We start from the raw sequence: 24132 nt of genomic DNA, 5'->3' as shown, positions 1-24132 counted from the left end.
AATATATGTGTAATAAACTCAAAAATAGATTTTATTTCATTCCTACAAACATATTTAAATTGTATTGCTTTTTAGTTGGGGAAGTATGATGTAAACTGCTTTCAGATTAGGTTTTGTACTTTACCTTAATTAAATTTGGCATTGATCATTGATTGATGTCATACCCATCTGTAATGTTTATCAGTTTCTGTGAGTTTTTTCTTGAGATTCACTAGCTTGACTACTCCAGGATGGCACAATGGATATAAAACTGTACCCACATATGCAACACAAAACTAAATTTTGACCAACACGCATTAGTTGAGAACTTCTTTCACCTTTAATGTGGCTTGAAATCTGTACAACAAAAATGAAAAACCCTAAAACCTTTTAGGTGGGAAAATAAGAAAAACTATATACTATCTTAAGTGTGCACACCCTTAAAGTAAGACTTTGTTCAGGCACCTTTGAATTTTTTGGGACTTTTACATGACTTAGTATGTTTGTGGTAGGAGTTTATCAGCATCCTGAATTGGCAATATTTGGTGACTCTCCTTTGCAAAAACGTTCAGAAATGATTTGCAAAAATGCCCCAAATATGTCAGACTGTGAGGACTTCTCTTGTGCATAGCCCTTTTTGGAAAACCACACATTTCCAATCAGATTCAGGTCTTGGTTCTGCCTGTGCTGTTCTGAGAGTTAAATCTTTGGCTGTTGAAGCAATTCTTTAGTTGATTTAAATGTACGCTTTGGTCATTGTTGTCATTAAATATGAAGATTATCTTGTTTCAGAAGCAGAAGCCTTAAGGTTTTTCAGCAACATTAACTTGTATTTGGAACTAACTTCTGCCATCTTGACTAATTGTCTCGTTCTAGCAGAAGAAAAAGGTTCAAGAGTATGATGATGAATTATGTCTAAAAGTGAAACATTGTTTTCATCAGACCATAAAACATTTTTCAAAATGCTTTTGGGAGATGGTTGGTACAAAATTTGTCTTGGATTGTTTTCTTGCTTGTTGTTTGTAATTAAACTGTTTCCTGTTTAACACAAATGTGGATGACAGCCACATCCCCAGTTATAAGAGACTTATGTAACCCAATTATTTTAGTTTTTTAATCTTTTTCCCTAATATATTTGTTTTTAGTCAACATATGCATGGTATGAGTCACATTAAATGTGGAGAAAATTTAGAAACAATTTATTTAGTTAACATTTTTTAACATCACAATAACCCAGCCTTTTAGGAGGGGTATGTTGACCTTTTATATCTACTGTATCCATCTCCTTGGATGTTTGTAGTTGACTGAAGATTGGTTCTTACCTCTTTTGTATTATGTAAGTGACTGCCCCAGCAAAAACAATAATCAGAAGTCCAAGAAATGGTAGAAAGATGGCCAGATACATTTTAATTTTTCCAACATTATAAAATCCAGGTGGTGAACTTGCTGTCAACAGTAACATATTGAGTATGTATTACATATACCTGTTGTATTTTCATATGGGATGGCTTTATAACTTAAAATTAAAAAATGTTGTAACAGTAGACATTTGGGTTACTTTCCCCAATACTGAAGATCTGTAGAGAGCAGTTTCCTTTATTTTTTTTTTCCTGTTCAGTCTTATTCCTGTAACTCAAAAGAACACAAAAGGAATCAGGGTGAAATAAGGGTGAATAAATGCCTCTTTGTCTATGTCATTCTTGCTGCATTGACTTCTTCCAGGTGTTTTCCAGTAAACCTGAATGTTTTCAGTGTGTTCTTCCTGAGGATAGGTGAATGTACACAAGATGGTTACATTTGGGCCTTTCTTTGCTTTAATTCTCTGAACGACGTTCATTGTTCAAGCTGCGTCTGTGTTTGAAACCAAGGCAAAGTAGCAACATTAATTTTGATTAAAGCAATTTCAGTTTATACACTTAAAATTTTACCCACCCTTCGCATTTGATGCCAGAATCCACATGAGACTGAGGTAAAACAGGGTTGGTAGCTGCATCTGATTCGAAACAATATTCTTTGGTTAATACAGCAAACAAAGACTAACCCCATCAATTACAGCGGAATCTAGTAAATGTAAATAAATAAATAAAAAAACAGCTGTATTCTCTGAACAATTATACAAAATAAATACTCACCATAAGGAGGACCTAGAGGATGTTGGACAAGTTAGTTGTGCTTCATGTGTCTGTAAGATACACAGTGGTTAGAAAAATCCTTGGGTGTTTTCCTCCCACAAGGTTGTGTAAAATGGAAAATAAGGAAGACAGTTAGGTAAGAGATGACTGACCAGAACAGAATTCATGCTATGCATTTCCCTGTCATTCTAGGATGACTTGTTGGCAGTCAGCAGTAAACTAGTTCAGAAAATTAACTAGAAACAATGCTGCCTTGTTAGTTTATTCAAGAATGTAGTTTGCCAAAAACACAGACATCTTTCATCTTAGCACAAAAGCAAAACTGATCTAATGTTCTCTATGTACTCAGAGGTTGGATTTTCCTAGTTCCCAGTCAGAAAAACAACTGGAAGGGAGAGAAAAATCCAGTCATATTCAATAATCTAGAATTTAATTGAAAAGTTAGTTGTTTTTCAGTAACTCACTTCACTCAGTGAAACAGATTACATAAATTAATTATGTTTTGAAGCCTTTATTTCTGTTAATTATGATGATTTTCTGCTTACAGACAATGAAAACACAACATTTGTGATCAGATTATTACATCAGACCAATAAAAACACATTTTACTACAGAAATGTGGGCTTAATGAAAAGTATGTTTAACACCTGCTTCAAAGTTATTTTCAAAAGGTCGTTTTTATCTGACAAATGAGCCTCATAGGAGCACATGTTCTGTTTTTTTTTTATATGACTGTACAGTAATCAGCTGGCATTGCCAGTAGCAAAACCAAAACAAGTTCCAAATTCCAGTGTTTCCTGGCTTACAAGTAAAACTATCTCAACAAGGGCGTAACATCATTTCCACCTACATCTCTGACATTTGAAATTTTTGAATATTGCATGATAATAGAAAATAGATAGATGTGTATACATAGCTTTTGTTTGAAACAACTGTTTACAACTGTCATCTTTGTAGACTTACTTCAATGACACAAATGCATGAACACATCAAGTGTAAGGTTAAAAAATGATTCACTTATTTCCAGAGTTACAGGTAAAGAAGCCTGGAGAGAAGGCTGAGAATCCTGAGCTACGTGGTTTTCTTACAGGTTCTTAATCTCCATGATCTGTTTATGGACAAGGGTAAACGGGCAGATTTGCTAAGGTAAGTTGACCACAGACATGAAAAAACGAAAAGATGCTTCAGGATAAGAGTAACGTTTAAGTGGAAAATTAAGATAAGTTTGAGGTTTTGGACTCCCAAAGTTATACGGAGTAATCTGGCAGTGCAAGAAATTATCACAACTCCTCTTGTACCTTCCAGTCCAATTCAAATTATTTACAAAGCCCATTTAAAAGGAAATGCTAGACCAAAGAGTCGTACATTAGGACAATAAATTAAGACAGAAATTAAAAAACTTTGGTAGATGAGACAACAACTAATGCAAAAGAAAAAGAAAACGTGGTGTTGGACGCCAAGGAAAAAAGACGAATCTTTAAAAAAATAGAAAAAAAAAGTTTTTTTCAAAACCACCTAGTTACATTTATCAAACTATTTCCTACAGCACGATAATTTAACGTTTTCCTGGGAAACTGTAAAAGACAATTGCATACTGTAGATTTATATTTGAGAACACGACAATAATTGTTTTCACCTTGCCACATAGGGCTCCTTTGTGAGGCAATCGTTAGCACTAATGACTTGCACCCAGAAGTTACTTTCAGTGGTTTCCATGTTATCCTTGTGCACATATAGGTTCTGTCATAATTCACCTATTAAATGGTGTTAGGGTTTGAAAACTTTTGTATTGTTTATCACTTATGTCTGCTCTAAGTGCCTTTCCCTCCTACATGCCACAGAAAGGGAGATGGGGAGAGAAGTGAGTTATGCTTTTATCAGCAACATCTAGGGGCTGCTCGTACTAGCCCACTCTCTCTGTTTAAAATCAAGACACATGAACCCTAACCTTTCTGACCCCCACACACACACACACACACCCTGAATGTTTGTTGAACTGTGTGTGAACCAGCATGTATAAATAAAGAGAGAGGGTGCCAACACTTTGTAGTCTGCACTGCAAAGTGTGAGCTACCCTTGCTGCAAGTAAATCTGACTCAGTATTGTTCTTGTCTCTGAGTTGACTAATTAATACCTAACAAATGGTAAGACTCAATGCATACAAACACACAAACTAGACTGTAAAATGAGATTTTATCGTTGCAATCTAGATGCAAGCATTATAAAAGTCCCTGTTTGTTTTGGTTAATGTCAGAGACGCAGCAGGTGGGGGACCTCAGTTTTTGACACCTAAAATACCCTTAATGAAAACATTCAGTCCATTACAATAAAGTAATCTAATTAGATTTTTGACTTTCTGAACTGTGTGTTATTGAAGCATTCTTAACGGGTGGTTAATAGCTTCATCTGTTAACCAACCTGTAAAACTCACACTGCAGGAAAAGGTTCCCTTTCACAACATTTTGGGGTTTACATTCATTTGTTGCAAACCAGTGCAGTGCTCCCCTTCTTAATTCTACTGACATACTTTGAATCCAACTCAATGCGCACACTCATTTGAAGACGAAAAACAAACAATGCAAAATACAGACAATACTTTAGGATACACTTTTAGTATTAGCTGTGAGACAATGCTTTTTTATTAAGTTGTGTGGTCCACATTTCCATAAATATTGTCTACGCGTTCCACCTGTTGGTCCGTCTGATTTTGTAATGTCTAAAAAGACAGGGGAAAGTTGGAGTTAACTGAGAGAAAACTACAGGAACGTGTCTTGAATTTTAAAACCAAATATTAATAGAAATACAGCATACCTTGAGATTCATGTAAATATTTTCATCAATAGCTTTTGGATCTGGAAGCTTTTTGTTTGATGTTTCACAAGATGGTTTACTAGAAAAGGAGGAAATGTGGAGACTTTAGATTTTAGATTGAGAATCAGGTGGAGAATTGTGTGTTTTCACTTACTGAGATTTCCAGACAAATGCAACAGATAATCACAAAACATTCACAAAAAATATGTCATTTCCTGATACAATTTGTGAGAAAGTATTTGCCCCCACAGATTTCTTCTATTATATGCTTTTTTTCACACTTTATTGATTTAGATACAAAATGCAGTTTTCAAATGCCAGTTTATCAAGGAAAACCAACCTAGCCTACTTTAAAAACGTACAAACGTACCTCTACAGTCAAACATGGTGATAGTGTGCTGGTCTGGGACTGCTTTGCTTTTGCCTGGACGAATTCCCCTACATGATGGAACCATAAATTCTGCTCTCTTAGAAAAACCCCCGAAGGAGACTGTTCGGTTCATGGCCTTAAGCTCAGGCACACTTGAGTTATGCAGCAGGATAATAATTCAAAGCACATCAGTAAATCCATCTCTGAATGCCTAAAAAAACACAAAGAAGGATTTGGAATGGCCTAATCAAAGTCCAAACTCAAATTCAAATAAGATGCTGTAGCATGACCTTTTACAGGTCATTCATGCCTAAAACCCTTCTAATGTGTTTTGATTAAAATAATTCTTCAAAGAAGAGTGGGCCAAAATTCCCCCACACCGATGTAAAAGACTCATTGCCAGTTATTGGAGACACCTAATGGCAATTGTTGCCATTTGTTTAGGAGGAAATATGTTTTTCAAATTGAGCGAGGTTGGTTGAAATAGGGGCTGCATGGTGGCGCAGTTGGTAGCACTGTTGCCTTGCACCAAGAAGGTCCTGGGTTCAATTCCTGGCCTGGGGTCTTTCTGCATGGAGTTTGCATGTTCTCCCTGTGCATGTGTGAGTTCTCACTGGGTACTCTGGCTTCCTCCCACAGTCCAAAAACATGCCTGTTAGGTTAATTGGTAACTCTAACTTGCCCTTAGGTGTATGAGTGTGTGTATGGTTGTATGTGTGTTGCCCTGTGATGGACTGGTGACCTGTCCAAGGTGTACCCTGCCTCTCGCCCATAGACTGCTGGAGATAGGCACCAGCTCCCCTGTGACCCACTATGGAATAAGCGGTAGAAAATGACTGGTTGAAATAGCTTTTTTTTTCCTTATTGGGTTAGTTTGAATTTTTTTGAGAGAGGTTCTGCAAATCTATTAACTGCAAAAGCCCCCTCATCCAAAGTACCATGAGCTTGCTAGAGGTCCTTGGTGTTGTGGATGGCTAATAAGCTCATTAGACATACAGCGTCCTTGAATTTTGCATCAGTTGTACAGCAGCATCGCAGGTGGTATGTCCCTCCTACTTTCATGTTTTGTAGTTTGAGAATTATCTCAACAGACTCACAATCAGCTGTTCCAACAAATTAGCTGATTAGGTGGGTTGATACACCATAGATCTGGTGATCTTATCAGCTTCCATAACTTCTTCATTAAGAGGCTTACATTAACACAGTAAAGCTGTGACAAAGCAAAAACAAAAGAAATCTATAAAGTGGCATATACTTTTTCACAAAACTGTATAATGTATCTAGAGAATAAAAAAAGGCAGAACCTTATGGGTGTGTTTGACGATGTCCGCCTGAAGTTTACATAATATTCAGATTCCTCCCGTTCGAACCTGTATGAGCTAGGATATTGAAGATAAGCATTAAATATCTATTATTTGTAAATGTTCAGGGAGATCATGATTAGATAAATACTTTTTACAGGAGTAAAAGTACTTTTTATCACTGTTGCATACATTGATATGTGCAATAGTTAATACAGTTTGAAAAATAAAACTAGAAACAGCCAGGACAAATATGATTTAGAAGAATGAAATGTGAAAAATAAAATTCTAGAGCAGCAATCAAAAGAAAAAAAACTGAAAATCCTGGATGATGGATGATAGTGCAAATGACAATAGTATGTACAGGAAGCAATGCAGTAGACAGCTGAATTTATGTAATTTACAGAGTGTTTATAGAAAACATATGCACATTACTTAAAGATGCTAACATTTCATTTTGTTAAAAACAGTATTTTCAAATATAAACTGAAGTGAACAATTTCTGTTGCAAAGATGCAAGTTTTATTAACTTTATTAGGCACACCTTGCTAGTACCGGTTGGACCCCCTTTTTCCTTCAGAACTGCCTTAATCCTTTGTGGCATACATTCAACAAGGTACTGGAAACATTCCTCAGAGAGTTTGGTTCATATTGACATGACAGCATCACACAGATGCTGCAAATTTGTCGGCTGCACATCCATGATGCGAATCTACCATTCCACCACATCCCAAAGGTGCTCTATTGAATTGAGATCTGGTGACTATGGAGGCCATTTGAGTACAGAGAACACATTGTCATGTTCAGGAAACCAGTCTGAGATGATTCGTGCTTTATGACATGGCGTGTTATCCTGCTGGAAGTAACCATCAGAAGATGGGTACACTGTGGTCATAAATGGATGAACATGGTCAGCAACAATACTCAGGTATGCTGTGGTGTTGACACGATGCTCAATTGGTACTAAGGGGCCCAGTGTGCCAAGAAAATATCCCCCACATCATTACACCACAACCACCACCAGCCTGAACCATTGATACAAGGCAGGATGGATCCATGCTTTCATGTTGTCGACGCCAGATTCTGACCCTACCATCCGAATGTTGCAGTAGAAATCGAGACTCATCAGACCAGGCAACGTTTTTCCAATCTTCTATTGTCTAATTTTGGTGAGCCTGTGTGAATTGTAGCCTTAGTTTCCTGTTCTTAGCTGACAGGAGTGGCACCCGGTGTGGTCTTCTGCTGCTGTAGCCCATTCGCCTCAAGGTTCAACGTGTTGTGCGTTCAGAGATGCTCTTCTGCATGCCTTGGTTGTAACAAGTGGTTATTTGAGTTACTGTTGCCTTTCTATCATCTGGAACCAGTCTGGCGATTCTCTTCTGACCTCTGGCATCAACAAAGCATTTGGGCCCACAGAACTGTCGCTCGCTGGATATTTTCTCTTTTTCAGACCATTCTCTGTAAACCCTAGAGATGGCAGTGCATGAAATTCCCAGTAGATTAGCAGTTTCTGAAATACTCAGACCAGCCCATCTGGCACCAACAACCATGACACGTTCAAAGTCACTTAAATCACCATTCTTCCCCATTCTGATGCTCGGTTTGAACCGCAGCAGATCGTCTTGACCATGTCTACATGCCTAAATGCATTGAGTTGGTGCCATGCAATTGGCTGATTAGAAATTTGTGTTAACGAGGAGTTGGACATGTGTACCTAATAAAGTGGCCGGTGAGTGTACATATACTGTATTAAAACACAGATATGCGTTTTTTTTTCTTGGTTTCCGACATTAAATCAGACAAAAAAATTCTGTTGTAAGTCTGTTAGGATTATTACAATTATTTCTATTTGCTGATTTCCAGAATAATGTATATATATTTTTGGGAGAATGTTTATTACTTTCCTTCTTGCTTTTGTTCTGGCATTAATGCACACATTTTCAACCAAAACTCGTTAATTATGGGTTTAGGAACTCTTTCCTAAACTGATGGCTGGACATTCTGATAGTGTTTAAATTGCACATAGTTGTCTAAGGATCTGGGAATTATACCCAACAATGATAAAAGTGAAACAATTCTCCGTTTGATATCTTGACCGATTCCTTTTCATTTTTCCATGTTCACACACAAGGAACCGGTGTGTTTGAAATGTTATCTCACTCATTATTCTAATATTTACCTAACACAAAAAAAAGCTTTGTGATTCTTTACTGACCTAAAACAGGAAGTTTACGGTCAGGTTGTGTCTCTTTTTATACAGTGTGCATGACTATCTGATCTCAACTTCACATATACATGTTGTTGTGGGGTTGTGGTGTGATGTAAAACACCTTCACTTTAAGCATTAGCATTATTTTATTTTATTTTACATATAAGATCAGATTATTTAAAGTTGATGCTTACCTCTTGCGTATTTTGTAAGCAACTGTACCAGCAGCGACAATGACCAGAACTCCAAGAACTGGCACAAAGGTGGTCAGATACAGTTTGATTTTTTCTCCCGACATGGAGTTTGCTGTGAACAGTAACCATTTTCATTAACGAAGCTAAAATAAGGATTTAAACATGTTTCTGAGAAACATACTGAGTGAATTAAGTACGGTAAATTATAATTACCTGTTGCAGTGTTAAATGGGGGATCTGTGTGATTTAAGGAAGCTGTAAAAAAAAAAAAAAAGATGTTTTATCAATATTAAATCTGTGTGACTGCAAACTAGAACTACTCAAATGGATCAAAAGTTGCCACTAAAACACAATAAACGTAAAAATGTTTGAAATGACTTTGGCTGGTAAAATAGAAATATACTAACTTAAATTCTGACCGTCCACATAAATGATGACAGGATCCTTTACGAAACTGTAGTTGTCGTTCAATCCAGTAACCCGCAGGTAGATTTTTGGTTCTCCTTCCTGAATATTGAAGATCTGCAGAGAGCAGTTTCCTTTGCTTTTGTTTCCAATGAGTTTTGTCCTATGTCTGAAGTTGGAATCTACACAAGTCAAATTAGGGTGAAAAGCGAATGCCTTTTTGTCATTGTCATTTTTGCTGCATTCACTTTTCCCCTCTGTTTTCCAGTAAACTCCAAAATTGTTTGCGTTTTGCGTAGAAGGAAAGGAAAACCGGCACATTATGGTTATATTTGATCCCTTTGTTGCATTGAAGGTCCTACTTATGTCTATTTTCCAGTCGTGATCTGTGTTTCAAAATCAAGCGAAAAAAAGCATGTCATTGACAATATTTAATCCTCAAAACATTAAACTTCTTATCTTTAAAAAAAAAAAAAAAAAAAAGGTACACACACACATATATCCATATCACAAACCTTGAGCTTGTGATTGCAGTATCCACATTAGACTGAGGTAAAGCAGGATTGGTCGCTTCATCTGATAATCTATATATATATATATATTGGCTAAGAGAGAACAAATCTTTAAAACTCCATCACTTACAGCAGAATCTAATGAAATAGGTTATTTAAAGCTGTAATTTTAGTACATAAATTAGGTACTCACTGTGAAAAGAAGGATGGTGGGTCGGATAGTTGGTCTTTGAGTCTGTATTACATCTAAGCACTGACTTAAAAACTCTTGGGTGAGTTTCCTGTTACACAGTTGAGTAATAGGTGAAAAGGGGAAGGCAGCCAGGACACCTAAGCTACAAGAGAAATTTTACACATATATTATGACAAAAATAACAGCTTGCTTTTAACATGAGTTTGCATTAAAATGACCCACTCCCGAATACCTGTTTTTATACTTCTTAAAATTGCTGAAAAAACCCAAAATTCAGTTTTTCAGAAAATCTGAATAATATTGCATGACCAAGAAAGAAAGATTTATGCACTACTACTGAAAAGTATGTCTATATACTGTAATATATACACATAATCTTTTCTCTGTTTTCTGGCCTCACCTCCCCCCACAGTCCAAAAATTGGGGATTCTGAAATTAACTTTGCATTGATTGTGTTTGTGCATGGTTCTTTACCACATGTGTACTTTTCTTTGCTTTGTAACAAACTGGCATTCTTTTGATGGTGTATCCTTCCAGCTGATGCTGGCATGGACTCCAGCTTCTCCTGAACAGGGCAAACAGTATTTCAGTTGATGAAGTTTAAGTTCATATTAACTGGTGACAAAAGGTTCTTGCATTCGTGGCGCCCTGAGCTGCAAGTCTTTTGGGTTATGTCTCTATCAGCTTTCCACCGATAGAAGAATTGTATCCATTTTTCTTTGCAAAACAGCTCTAGCGTAGTCAGACACAGTAGAGAGCACCTATGAAAGTCATCATCAACACAAGAATATGCTTTGATTTAAACCATTCCATTGTAGCTCTGGCTGTATTTTTAGGATGCTGGTCCTACTGGAAGGTATACCTTGAGCTGGTCTCAAGTCTTCTGCAGGGTATAACCAGTTGTCTTACAGTGCTGCATTGTTTTGAGCTTCATCTGTCTTTCCAATATATCTGACCAGCTTCTTTGTCCCTGCAGAAGAAAAGCAACCACACAGCATGATGCAGCCACCACAGTGTTTTATCGTGGGGAGGATGCATTTAGAGTGATGTGCAAAGTTAGCTTTCCAATGCATATAATATTTTGCATATTGTGGAAGTTTAGCATTTCTAATCTGACCAGAGAACCTTCTGCTACATGTTTGCAGTGCCCTACATGTCTTTTGGTAAACTGCAAATGGGACTTCTTCTGTGTGTTAAACGTCTCCACATCGTTATCCCTGACTTGTGTGGTAAACCCTAACTTCTTCCTTCTACAAACAGCCAGATGTTGGTCCTGAGCAACGGTTCCTCAGTCTTCAGAGGTCAATAAAAGTTTTGTTTCAGAACAGGATTCTTTTTTCTTTTCGAACCCCTTTTTTCATTTCAGTCCTCATGTTTACCTCAATCCGTGGAATGAGTTATTTTTATGTAAATGATTCATCTACTAATGATCTATAAGTCCTTTAAACACTAAAAGACTCCCAATGTCAAGTAAAGGAGGTGCGTCTTCAAAAACCAGATAACATAAACAAACCAGTTTTAAAGGTTTGCCTTTCGACACATTGGTGCTGGCAGCCTATTGTGAAGACAGTTGATACCTAATTCTTATGCAGAGTCTCCAAAGCTTTCATACAACACACTCAATGCATCAATTGGTCTTATCCTCCCCCTGCTAAAAAATCACACCCAGGACTGTCGATATATTAACACGTTTTGTATAATCACTCTTCACAACAATGCCGCTCTGTGCAGCTGGTTAATCTTATCTTATGAAAACATGACTTATAGGTAAAATGTTACAAATAGGCCTAGAGTAATCAACAACTCCTAGTTTTGTTTATTTGTTTTGATACTAAAGGAACAGTCGTAGAATCAATGTCTTGTGTCTGCCTCATTAAAGTCTACTAAAAATGACCGACAAGTCTGTAATATCTCTATAAGGCCACTAGATGGGGATAGTGCTACATGGTTTCTACTCTCCATTGAACTTTGGATCATAAGGAGGGACTACACCTGGAATGTGGGCTAAACTTTAAAGGTACAGTCATATGACTTCTAGTTGCATGAATGTGAGGAAAACAGAGCTGAAAATGCTTCCTGGGGCAAATTCGGTTGCTTTTGTGATCCGGATCTTGACCCTGGCGGATAAGCTCAAGCTGGGCTGACTTTAGCTCTGACTCTCACAGATAAGTAGATAGGTTTTGGAAATAAAATTGCCGTGATGACGGCAAACGTTTGGGTGTGATCGCAAAATCGAAATACACTCATGGACGATCTGCATCCTAATGGGATGCCGCCGCAAACGGGGGGGAAAGATCCCTGCAACGTAAGCGGGCAGCAGGCGGAGGTCCGCCCTCGGAGGAGAGTAGCAGCGGTGAGCACTCCCGCTCTGTCCGCCTCACGCCTTACCCTACCCGGGGTCATGGACGCAGAGGGGAGGGTCGACGAGTCAAGACTGAGGATGCACATCTTCAAGAACGGTAAATACGATATTAATAGTAGGGTTAAAAGCTGGAAAAATTTTGCAAGTTTATGTCAATATTGCAAAATTGTTCAATTAAATATTTACCAATGACTTAAGGATGAATATAAATTTTAAATAGTTTTTAATATTATTTTACACTATAGGGTATATAGTGAGAATGTGGATTTCAAATAAAAGAAAGTATTTGGCACAGCACAGGTCATTCAACAGCTGCACCAACACTCATTTCTCACACACATAAAAACCATAGGGTTATACATGTGCGTTAAATATTAAACTACAGTACTAATGGGCATTTCTTGTACTCAACATGCATGTTAACAATTAATACAGTGTTTATGTTTTTACATTTTAGATTAAATTAACGTACTTTTTATTTGACTTAAAATTTGTCTGAGATTTGGTATTGTGGGACCGGTCAAATGGATGCTGAATGCTTTAATCTGTTATGTGTTGGTCTTATCCTACCTTTTAAGACAAATAAACGTGTCAAACCTTTCAGATTTGCATTTGTTGCTAAATTAAGCAAATTTAAGACATCTTGGAAACTCAAATTTTTATTGATTTTAATGGTTTATACATCAGACAAGAGGATGATGTATTTTATAGTTGATAATTGCCTAAATAAAAAGAAAATTGAAGGCTTTATAGCAGTAAAATACCAAATATATTTACAAAGTAGTACTTTCAAAACAGCAAGCATATTAGACATTTAATTTACTGCTCTTGAGATTTAAAAAGATATACAGATCTGGATAAAAAAGAATGAAAATAACAATAATTTCATATCATTTACTCTGATTTTATTATTTATAGGTATTTGTTTGAGAAATATGAACATTTTTGGTTTATCCTTAAATCCATAAACAACATTCCTCAAAAATTTGCAAAGTAAAATATTGTAATTTCTAGCATTTATCTCCAGAAAATTGTCACAATAAAAGAAAAGCTGAAAATATTTGATTTCCACTAAAGCAAGGGAAACAAGTTCATATTTATTTTTAAACAATATTTTAGGTTAAGAAGAATTCAAAAATCAATTCTTTGTCATATTGTTGATGGCCGACTTGAACCACATGCAGAAAAACACGATTAAACAGAGAAGCGTTTCAGAAGCTTTATTTGCAGAACCAGGTACTGGAAACAGAGGCTGCTGAGCGAGTCAGGTTGAGTTAGGTCCGCCAGGGAGAGAGGTTGTGATCCTGGAGGGGCAGCGAGCTACACTGCACCGTTGGAGCAAGGTAGTCCTGAGAGGTACGGAGGAGGGTGGACAGGGTTCGCCAGAAGCTGTGAAGCAAACGTCTGATCCGGCTGCCAGCGGGGGAAAAAAGCGAGAATCCAGAGTCCTTAAACTGTTAGAAAGTTCTCCTGAGATCTCTTAACGAACGAGGCTTGGGTAACCACGAAGAGGCAAAACACTCAGACATCGAAGTACTGGCTCGCCTCCCTCTTATAGTCCTCCAGCTGATGACAACACGTGAAACACCTGACCACCCTGATCCATCAGCTCCTAACGCCCCTACTGGTGAAAAAGGATTAGTAGCAGGCAAGAACCTTCTTTTTTAATCAGGTCTTTCATTCATCCTTTTATGCCAATCTTTCACATTGTTGTCAGGGCCAAATAACCACCTACTCAGGACCTTATTAGGAAGAAGGATGCATGCTTGCTTTGAAATTCAATAGACACTGGAATAAAATCGATGTCACATATGTAGAGTTGCTTAGAACCGAATTTGCAGTGATCTAATTTTCTTCAAATTCTTTCTAGAGTTGTACTTCATGACTGCCGTCTATATATTTAAAAAATATTAGCTGGCTTGAGATGCAATGTTACCCTTTGATCCAAATCAAAAGGAAGTCAAGTGATGCTTTGCTTTAGGGAGTTTACTTGAGTCACAATCAAACTATTCTCCTATGAACTCTAAGATTTCTTTGTACGTACATCAGATTCCCCAGGGGCAAAATACCCCAGCGTGATCACTGTAATAAAACAACAGATATAATACTGGTAAATCTTGACAGTAATAAGAACAAAAATCTCAACAGTTACTGCTTGTTTGAGGCATAAAGTTACCTCCGGATGCAGCTTTGTTGTTTGAAAAAGCAAGGGTGTATGTTGGACCTTCCAGTTGGACTATTTATGAGGAGGCAAGCGGCAGACATGAGAAGTTAACAGAGAGGCTGCGGGGTGCAACGTCACATGTCTGTTAGCAGGAATGTTACAGCTTATCCTCCTTTTCTCAGTCAGTTTTACTTGTGGAAACTGGCTAAGAAAACAGTAAAAAGCCTAAAAACTTGGGGACATCTGTCTACTGCAGTTGAGGAACTACTGATAAAGTCACAGAACATGACTAAAAATGACTAAACTATACCTTAAGGTGGTGGTGGTGTCCAAATACTTCACCACACAGGGCAAAATCTTCAAGTTAACACTTTTTCTATTAAAAATTTAAATATAATTTTAGCATTTTTGTTTTTCATTTTTACCAGTTTAACAATAAACTAAATATGCAAGATTTCACAGAAACAAACTACGCTGATAGATTTTTGTAGAAAAGGGATCCTTCATCTCATTAAAAGGAAAGCTGTGAATGTGATAAATGCTATGTTCAGCTGAAAACTAAAACTGATCCTCAGAGTTGAAAACATGGTGGAGGCAGCATCATGATGTGGGAATATCATTATTTAGCAGGGACAAGGAACTAACTGCTCAGAGCTGATGGGAAAATGGATGAAGCTTAATATAACTGCCATCCATCCATCCATCCATCAATCCATCCATCCATCTATCCATCCATCCATCCATCCATCCAAAAAGAGTGGTTAATTAACTAAGAATACTTTGTGTTGTACATAAAAATTTCTATTTTACAAAAATTCAAATTTTCTAGTCAAAAACCAGCCCTAAAAAGATTATAAAATTGTCCATCTGTATAAACCTCCTGTACTGGCGTGCTAAATCTATTCCCTTCTCTAATTGGATTCAAGGGCTACAAATGGCTCACCAGCCATACTTTGGACACCCCATCCTTGAGGGATTGTTTACTGTAGTTTGATAACCCTTAGCTTGAGAACAATTCTGCCCAGTTAATTAGATGAATTAAACCGTCCTCTATTTGGGTCTAGGTGGTGTGTCTCCATCGGAGCGAGGCCTGGCGTGGCGTTTCCTGTTCGGCATGTACCCATGCAGCTCCACCGCACTGGAGCGGTCTTTGCTACAGGAGCAATTGTTGATGCGGTACCGGGTCATGAAAAGGAAGTGGCAGCAGTTTCTCCCCTCAGCAGTGCGGATACATCTCAACGGTACTGATGGTAAAGGTCCAATCCTGCACAAGCTCTGATGTTACTGGAATGGAGGACATTTTTCTTTCCATTCTGACCCTTTTTGACTCAATCTGTTTCTCCTCCGCCCCAATTGTCTTTCCATCGGTTAAACCCGGTACTGATTTGACCCAGCTGAGTTATTCGCAGCTGTGCGGTACTTTGATCAGAGGAAGGAACAAACCCATCAGCAGGCCCAGGATCAGTCTGAGGAGGTGAAGGACAGACTTGCCTTCTTGGAGCTTCAATCTCAAGTTAAGATAATTCTGATTTATATGTATGAATTTCATCTATTCTTGTTTCAACAGAAATTCCTTCTACAGTTGTTAAATTTGTTGGTTTAGATTAACCTCCACAGTTTAAGCTCTTTTAACCTGGGAGTAGTGAAGTTTATATGTTTAGGGAGGTAACCGAACAGGATCTGATCATGTAAACAAACTGGTATTTACTCTGGTGTCAGTTGACTTCTCCTGTAGCCTGAAGGTGAGGTAGCTATAGCTCAGAGGGTCACTTTGTCTCATGGCAACAGCTGGCACTCCTCTGCCTTTTTATATGAAAGACTGTATAGAACCGAACATTTTTCTACGCAGAAACAACAAACTGAAGTCAAACGATGACCCTCAAAGGTTGAAAGTACTGGAAGCTCAATAGGTAATATTTACATTTTTTGACAGCTAAGAAATCAAAGGAAAGAAATTAACTCTAGACCCCTACAGTCAGTGGGTCATGTGACCCAGTTTATCTAAGAGAGGGATTTTGTTGGTGTGGTTTACAGTCAGTTATTCCCTTAAAGGGGATAGTAGCTGCAAATCAATGGATCACATTATTATAACAGGAATGATAAAAGTGGTGAAAGTCTCATTCAAGACGATGAAAACATTAGATACAAGTTTGTGAAAGTTCCTGAACGTACCATCCTCACAGGTAAAAACATGGTGGAGGCAGCATCATGCTGTGGAAATGCTTTTCTCCTGCGGGGACAGTGAAAGTCTTCATAGTTGATGGGAAAATGGATGAAGCTTAATACAAGTGCCATCCATCCAATTTGATTGGGCATAATTTACAGTCGACTGATGTGCAAAGATGGTTGAGACATACACAAGAAGATTTGAAGCTTTAAATGCAGCAAAATGGGATTCTATATACTAAATTCAGACGTATATTTCTTAACTTTTTTAAAATTAGTATAATTTTCACAACACTTCACAATTATCTACTGCTTTGTGTTGTCCCACTACAAGGAATCCAAAATTAGTGGTTGTAAATTGACAAATCATGAAAACCATCAATGTATGTGAATACAAGGCACTGTAAGACAGTCATCTGCCAACCTGTTTGTTATTGTAGCATTTTTTTCCCTTAACAGATACTGTTTGAGCGTGTCTCGTTTGACCTGGAGGAGCTGCGGGAAGCCATTCGAATCATTGACAAGGATGTGCCCCGCACAAACAGAGACCTGAGCTACTACCAGTGAGTTTTCCTTAGTAATTATTGTTCTTGCCTTTACAAAGTCTGTGTATATGAAATCTGACTGCTGAGTCTGAGCACAAGGTACAAATATCGATAAAGGTTAAAGAATCACCGCTATCATTTTAGCCAGAAATTTCTGTTGTTTTCCTTTCCTCCTGGTTTAGTGGTAGATTTTAGTGGCAGTCAGCCACTTGACTCAACTCCACCTCTCCTAAACAAGGTGTGTCTCATTTGAAATGTGTCCTATATCCTCGGTTTACTATCAAAGTGCTAATTTAGGCACAAGTTACATTTAGTAACTGCTGAAGCAAGTTGCTTAACTAGTGTACCCTCTTTTCTTAAGTTCAGCCACAGGTACTGGTTGTGATGCCTCTTTAAGGCACAATGAAAAAAAAAACTGGATTCCTGTATATCTAAACATTTTATTTATTTATTTATTTATTTATTTATGTGGAAAAACCTAGATTTGTTCCACAAGACACTGTTGCCTTGCCTCAAAAAGGTCCTGGGTTTGATTCCTGGCCCGGGGTCTTTCTGCATGGAGTTTGCATGTTCTCCCTGTGCCTGCGTGGGTTCTCTCCGGGTACTCCGGCTTCCTCCCACAGTGTAAAAACATGACTGTAAGGTTAATTGGTCTCTCTAAATTGCCTTTAGGTGTGAATGAGTGTGTGCATGGTTGCTTGTCCTGAGTGTCTCTACATTGCCCTGTGATGGACTGACGACCTGTCCAGGGTGGACCCCACCTCTTGCCCGTAAACTGCTCGAGATAGGCAACACCTCCCCCGCAACCTTGTACGTATGATGCAGGTATAGTAAATGGATGGATGGATTAAAAATGCCAAAAGCTTAGAAATAAATATATGTTTGTCCTATAGGATTAGGAAAATCCAGGACAATTTAAGCAAGGTTGCTATGATGACAGTTATTTAGTCTTCTGCTCCTGTGGCCTTTGGAAGTTATAAAGCGCCTTCCTTATTCATTCACAGATGAGATGTAAATGCACCCCTGATCTGAATTTGACAATGTTTTCGGGTGACCCCCAACAAATAGTGTGTACAAAGAATACAAATTACATCTCTACTCTGCAAGAATGGGTAATGCCTCAGAACTATTGTCATTTGCTAAATACATTTTGTCCGTTTTCTGCTTATCAGCCTACATGAGTATCCAGACCTCACAGAAATAAATCTTTCTATTTCATGAGATCTTCCTTAGCAGCTGCACAGTCTTCCTTTGTGATCATGCCATATTTTGTTATCTATCCTTTCTTTACTCCTGACCTTTCTTCCTGTCTTTCTTTCAGAATAGGATTCCAACTGCTAGATGCTGCTACCAACATGTTTGCTTCCTCCTCATACTACTTCTGTCTCGCTTGCCTTTAATTGTTGGTTACTTAACACCTATCATCCCTGATTTCTCAGGTTTCATAGTTTCTATCAGCAACCAGATTTGTCTGTACCTATAAACATTTCCTATATCACAAATAAAAATACTTTATACGATTTATGGGCATTTTTAAAGGACTGGGAAGTTTCATGCATTATTCTCCAAAAATGTGTCTTCACTTAAGTTTCAATCAGACATTTTGCATAAACTTATTATTACTAAGGAATTTCAATCAACTGTGTTGACTGATATGTTATAAAAAAAATGCTTTCATAAATAAAATGAAAATACATAATTTTAACAGTAATGTAATACATTATGGTAAATGGCCTGCATTTGTGTAGCCCTTTATCAAGTCCCCAGAGAAACCAAAATGCTTTGCACTACAATCCATCATTCACCCACTGACACACATTCACACATTCACTGACAGTGGTGAGCTACATTGTAGCCACAACTAGGCTGCCATGCACAGGCGCCACTGAGCCCTCTGACCACCATCAGCAGGCAAGGCAGGTGAAGTGTCTTGCCCAACGACTGAGACGGACAGAGCAGGGGTTCGAACAGCCAGCCCACTGGTTACAGCACAAACCCCTACCACTGCCACCACCGTCGCCCCGTTTACATTAGTGTAAAAACACTTGAAAATGATTGACATCATTTCTTTAGTAATTTCCTGATGAGTATATATGTCTCTGATATGCAGGCGCACCAGAAACATTTTACAAATTTTCCATAAATTACTTGTTTTTGTCTGCAGAGAGGAAGGTTTAGGCAATCTGTTGGTGCTGAGAGATATCCTCATCACGTATGCTGCGTTTCATCCAGGTAATCAGACCGAATAAGTCCAATCTAAACTTTATTGGTGTCTGATAACTGTCTTGCTCCTCATTGTTACTGCAGAGGTTAGCTATGCCCAGGGAATGAATGACCTGTGCAGCCGGTTCCTGGAGGTCCTCGACTCTGAGGTGGACGCCTTCTGGAGTTTTTCCTGCTACATGGAAAAATTCTCCAGGGATTTCATGGCCGACGGCCTGCACAGAAAAATAGGTGGGACTCACCAAAAAGAAAAGCAACTTGTATGCAGCTAACGTCACAGTACCAGCACCGTTAGCTTGTTTGCTTCAGTATTTTATGCAGACATTTTGCGGTTTTTAGTTTTTATCACATTACTCAAAGATTTACTAACGGACTTTGCATCTAATAACCTTTTTCTTGTTTTAGATCTTGGTAATTAAGACTTTCCTGCTTTTGATGCTGTCTTTTGATGTCGTCAGGCTAGCAAGACATAATTCAAGACTAAAATTGCACATTGTCCCATTAAATATAGTACAACCTAACATAATTATTTAGGTGTGTAAAAGTGTGTTAATTAAAAGTTTTTTTCCATGTGAATTTCTTTTATGGAAATGTTTGGATTTATCAGGGATTCACCTTCAAATGGAGTGACAAAAGTCATACCTTTTCACAGTGATTAGTTATTGTTTGATAAGTTAGTCCCACACAAACCCCAGAACTGCAAAACATTTGGAATTAATATGCAAACAAGCACTTTTACAACAAAATGTTTATGTACCATCATTGTGATATTTGTAAGAAAAATATCTTAAATTTCTTGGGAAAATTATAAACTATAGAAAGGTTTGTGTGATCTGTAGGGTCCTCCGTGGTCTTGCTCCTCTTACTTTGTCTGACGAGAAACAAATTTCTCGGAATTACAACATTTTAGATTTTTGACTCCAGAAACAGTTAAAGAGCAATTCCACCTAATTTTTCATTACCTTTAGCATCTTTAATCTGCTCCAATTTAAAAACTACAGTACGTAGACACTTCAAACCTGCACTGGATTGTTATCCAGTAATGGCAGAATCTTATAAACACAATTTGGGATTTATATAAGATTTATTTGATTTGTGAAAGTTTCATAAAGGGCCATATTAGTGCTTTTTTGCCACTTGGACCACAATACAACTGGACCTGTTTCAAAAATACAGTTCTGGCGTTAAGCACCCCTGCACATCCAGGGTGTGACCCGCCCCAGGGACAGTGGCAGGTAGGGAGATTGACTGGGGTGGTACACCTGTCAAACGGTAAAGCAGGAGCTCAGGGAGGACAGAAACCTCCCGTGAAGCAGAAGAAAGATTTGTTAAATCTTTTATATGAAGCTGGGTAAATTCCACTTGGCATCTTTCTTTTTTGTGGGATTAGTGGCCTTTATTCATTAGTAGCTTAGCAGTAAGAAAGACAGAAAGAGAACAGGAAGACATGCAGTAAATGGCTCAGGAATTGAACTCAGAGCTCCTTCATTAAGGACTAAAACCTTCCTGCTATGGTTCACCTGCTCTTCCACTGAGTCACTGTCTTCATGACTTTACTGTGTATTACTGCCCCTAGATCATTTTCAGATTGCTCTTGTTTTTTCTTTTGATTTAGTTAATTTAATAATAATAATTTACCGTTATACTTATTATTAAAAATAATATTTCCGGACATAAGCTTTAAAAAAAGACTGAGTCGTGGGACCAGAGGAAATGTTCAGTGGAAGACCATGCTAATGATTTGAAGAACTACACACAATATGAGGCACAGATGTCTCTTCTCCTGCTCTGTGAGCAACAGGACATCCTTTTACGGTTTTTATTATTATTGGCATTAAAATGAATAATTTGTTGGTAAAACTTTTCTCAATGTCTCTGCAGTTGTTTATGCGGTCAGCTGGTCACACAGACTGAATGTGGTCACTACATCAAAGGCCAGATTACTCTGCCTTGGAGCAGGACCAGTTCTAATGTGGCCCTTTATGGAACTTTCACAGATCAAATAAAGCTTTCACAAATCCCAAATTGTGTTTAGAAGATTCTGCTATTAGTGTAGAACAATCTACAATTATGAGATCTCGTAATTATGAGAAAAGATCTCTTTCACATTGCAGCTTTTACGAGATAAGATCTCGTAATTATGATATTTATTTCTTGGGGAATGCAATGAGCTTCTGTAGTTATACATATCTGAAAAAATGAACTCTTGTAGTTCTACACTTTTCTAAACACTAATGTGTTTAGAAAAGTGTAGAACTACAAGAGTTCATTTTTTTGGGGGGTGGGTTGTTCTTTTTTTAGCAATGTTTTGCAAAAGAAACGTTTTGAGTAATTAGATTTAGCAATGCTAATAATCTTTACTCAAATGGATATACACAGAATATAAAAATGCATTTATAAGACATTGCATGTGCCCAAAGTCTTGTGATCCGTTTTTTTTTTTTTTTTTTTTTTTTTTCAATTTCAAGTAAAAAACAATTGAGACCTCTAGTGGTTAAACAAAGTAAAGGACTGATTTCAAGCTCAGAAAATTGTATATCAGGGTTTGGAGAAACAGAACATATATTGTTTTCAGTGCCAGAGTGGTAAAATGTTAAGATGAAGGTTCAAATCCAGGCTTTTCTTTTGAAACAGTTTGACTGAGTGGGAAATGTTTAATTTAATGTATTTTAGAGCTGGAGGCAGCCTTGTTGAAGGAACTGGACCCTCTACTTTATGGTCATCTAGTCAAAGACAACATGGAGAGCTTTACATTCTGCCACAGGTAGAGCTTTTGTAGCATTTTTCATATTTTTTATGATTTTGTTGTTTTTTAATGTTTGCTTATGTTTTTTGCATTTAGGTGGCTGCTGTTGGGTTTTCAAAGGGAGTTTGAACACAGTGATGCACAGCGTTTGTTTGAAATCCTTAGCTGTGACCATCTGGAGCTAATCTCACAGCAGGTTGACCGTGCTCGATATCAGGAGAGACTGGGCCAAAAACACAGCACAGGTAATATTCAGGGAAAAAGCAGAACAGTTTTACTATATGTTGTCCTGTAAAACGTCCCACATTGCTGTGTCTTCACCATGCAATGTTTCCAGAGGACAGTTTGGAGTCACCGCAACAAACCTTCAACACAGACTTCACCTTTGAGCTCTTCATCTGCGCAGCCATCCTACTGGATAACAGGGACTCTCTGCTCCGGTGCCGAGATGACGTGCAGCTAATCCAGTTTACCAGCAGGTTTGATCCCAAGGACGTTTTTGTGTTTGTTTGTCTTTGTAATGCAGTAAATATTTTCCGTTTGTAGTCTTCAGGGAAAACTGGACCTGAACAGCACCCTGAAGAAAGCAGAGAGCCATTTCTACAACTACTGCAAGCGCTGTGTGTGGGATTATATGAATGGGTTCTGCCCAGCAAACAGTAGCAAACATGAAGACTTCTTTTATCAACTCCGTAGTTTGTTTGTCCTGAAGTGATAACTTTCTCATTTGCTATCAAATTATAATTTTCTTCCAACTGATATTTTCTTATGGGCACACGTTTTATTTACTTCTGTTCTAAAGGAAACCTTTGTTTACAGCTGCTTAATGTACTTTATTTATTAAAGGTTATCTTACAACTGTTGTGAGTTGTTGTGTTTACAAATGTCAAAAGCTTAATAGTTTTATTACTCCTTTATAGCATTTGGGTTTTAACTGATGTCCCTCTTGAGGTTATGCAACAGTCCCACCTAAATGTGGTCTGTCCCAACAGCTGCTGTGGCTATATTTATGGCCAGATGGCAAATGTGTCAGAGAGGCTAATGCAGCAAGAATAGATCATGTAGTAACAGGGAAGTGAAATGCATACCCACTTTGCCTTACAGAGGGAGTCTTGCAAAGGGATTCATACCCCTAGAACCTTTTCACATTTTGTCTTGTACCAACCACAAATAAGAAAATGTAAATGTTAAAAAGAAAATTCTACCAAACAAACATTGTCACAAGCATTTATATTTATTATTCAGTTCATTGCCCTCAAAAGCCACCAATTTGAAAAAAAATAAATAAACAGATTTGTGTAAGAAAAAAACCTTTGTGTATCTTAATTTCAGTCTAAATACAGCTGTTATGTTTCTGTTAAGGCATCACATGATTCACTACTTGGGTGAGAGGATGCAACTCTTTGGCAATTATTAAGTCCCGAGATGAAAGCCATCGTAAAAAGAAAGTCATTAGAAGTCCTGTTTGCAGTTTGCCACAAGCCATGTAGGGGGCATAGCAAACCTGTCAAACCAGATGCTCTGCTCAAAACACTATCTGTGGCAGAAAACTAACTGCCTGTAGCCCCAACACAACTCCCACTGTAAACATGCTGGTGGAAGCATTATGGTTTGGGGAAGTTTTGCTTCAGCAGGGAGATGGAAGCTGGTCACAATTAAAGGAAAGTGGGTTAGAGCTAAATACAGGGCAATTCTGGGAGAAAACATGTTAGAGGCTGCAAAGACTGTTGTTGAGTTTCATTTTCCCACAGGGCAACAATACTAAACCTACAGAGCCATAGCTACAAAGTAATGTTTGACATTAAACTATGTTAATGTGT

At 37.8% G+C, this 24132-nt stretch overlaps 2 protein-coding genes across 4 annotated transcripts; one reads left to right on the top strand and one right to left on the bottom strand.

The window, feature by feature from the left end:
* Positions 1 to 1371: 1371 nt before the first annotated feature.
* On the bottom strand, positions 1372 to 10017 carry LOC124864919. Of its 2 annotated transcripts, XR_007037410.1 has the most exons (9): positions 9917 to 10017; positions 9404 to 9787; positions 9210 to 9251; positions 8997 to 9108; positions 6597 to 6671; positions 4923 to 5001; positions 2112 to 2161; positions 1912 to 1972; positions 1372 to 1830 (listed from the first exon to the last, which is right to left on the bottom strand). XR_007037410.1 is itself a non-coding variant. In XM_047359878.1 (7 exons), the coding sequence occupies exons 1-7, from the start codon at positions 9975 to 9977 to the stop codon at positions 4753 to 4755; spliced, it is 828 nt and encodes a 275-aa protein (XP_047215834.1). In that variant the 5' UTR covers positions 9978 to 10017; the 3' UTR covers positions 4176 to 4752. The 2 variants fall into 2 exon arrangements, 1 of the variants encoding a protein (XP_047215834.1); XM_047359878.1 differs by lacking the exons at positions 1372 to 1830; positions 1912 to 1972; positions 2112 to 2161 and adding an exon at positions 4176 to 4827.
* A 2124-nt stretch (positions 10018 to 12141) lies between these two features.
* Positions 12142 to 23172, top strand: si:dkey-238d18.4 (TBC1 domain family member 15). Of its 2 annotated transcripts, none has more exons than XM_047359543.1 (10): positions 12142 to 12565; positions 15697 to 15873; positions 16027 to 16145; positions 17258 to 17361; positions 19508 to 19575; positions 19651 to 19797; positions 22240 to 22330; positions 22409 to 22557; positions 22650 to 22791; positions 22859 to 23172. In XM_047359543.1, exons 1-10 carry the CDS (start codon positions 12352 to 12354, stop codon positions 23025 to 23027), a joined length of 1380 nt encoding a protein of 459 aa, XP_047215499.1. In that variant the 5' UTR covers positions 12142 to 12351; the 3' UTR covers positions 23028 to 23172. The 2 variants fall into 2 exon arrangements, with proteins under 2 accessions (XP_047215499.1, XP_047215489.1); XM_047359533.1 differs by having other exon boundaries at positions 15697 to 15882.
* Positions 23173 to 24132: the final 960 nt, after the last annotated feature.

The sequence above is a fragment of the Girardinichthys multiradiatus genome, chromosome 3 (genome assembly GCF_021462225.1).
Source record: "Girardinichthys multiradiatus isolate DD_20200921_A chromosome 3, DD_fGirMul_XY1, whole genome shotgun sequence".
NCBI classification, from domain to species: domain Eukaryota; kingdom Metazoa; phylum Chordata; class Actinopteri; order Cyprinodontiformes; family Goodeidae; genus Girardinichthys; species Girardinichthys multiradiatus.
Note: the sequence above shows the minus strand (reverse complement) of the source record. Positions and strands in the feature narration are given on the sequence as shown.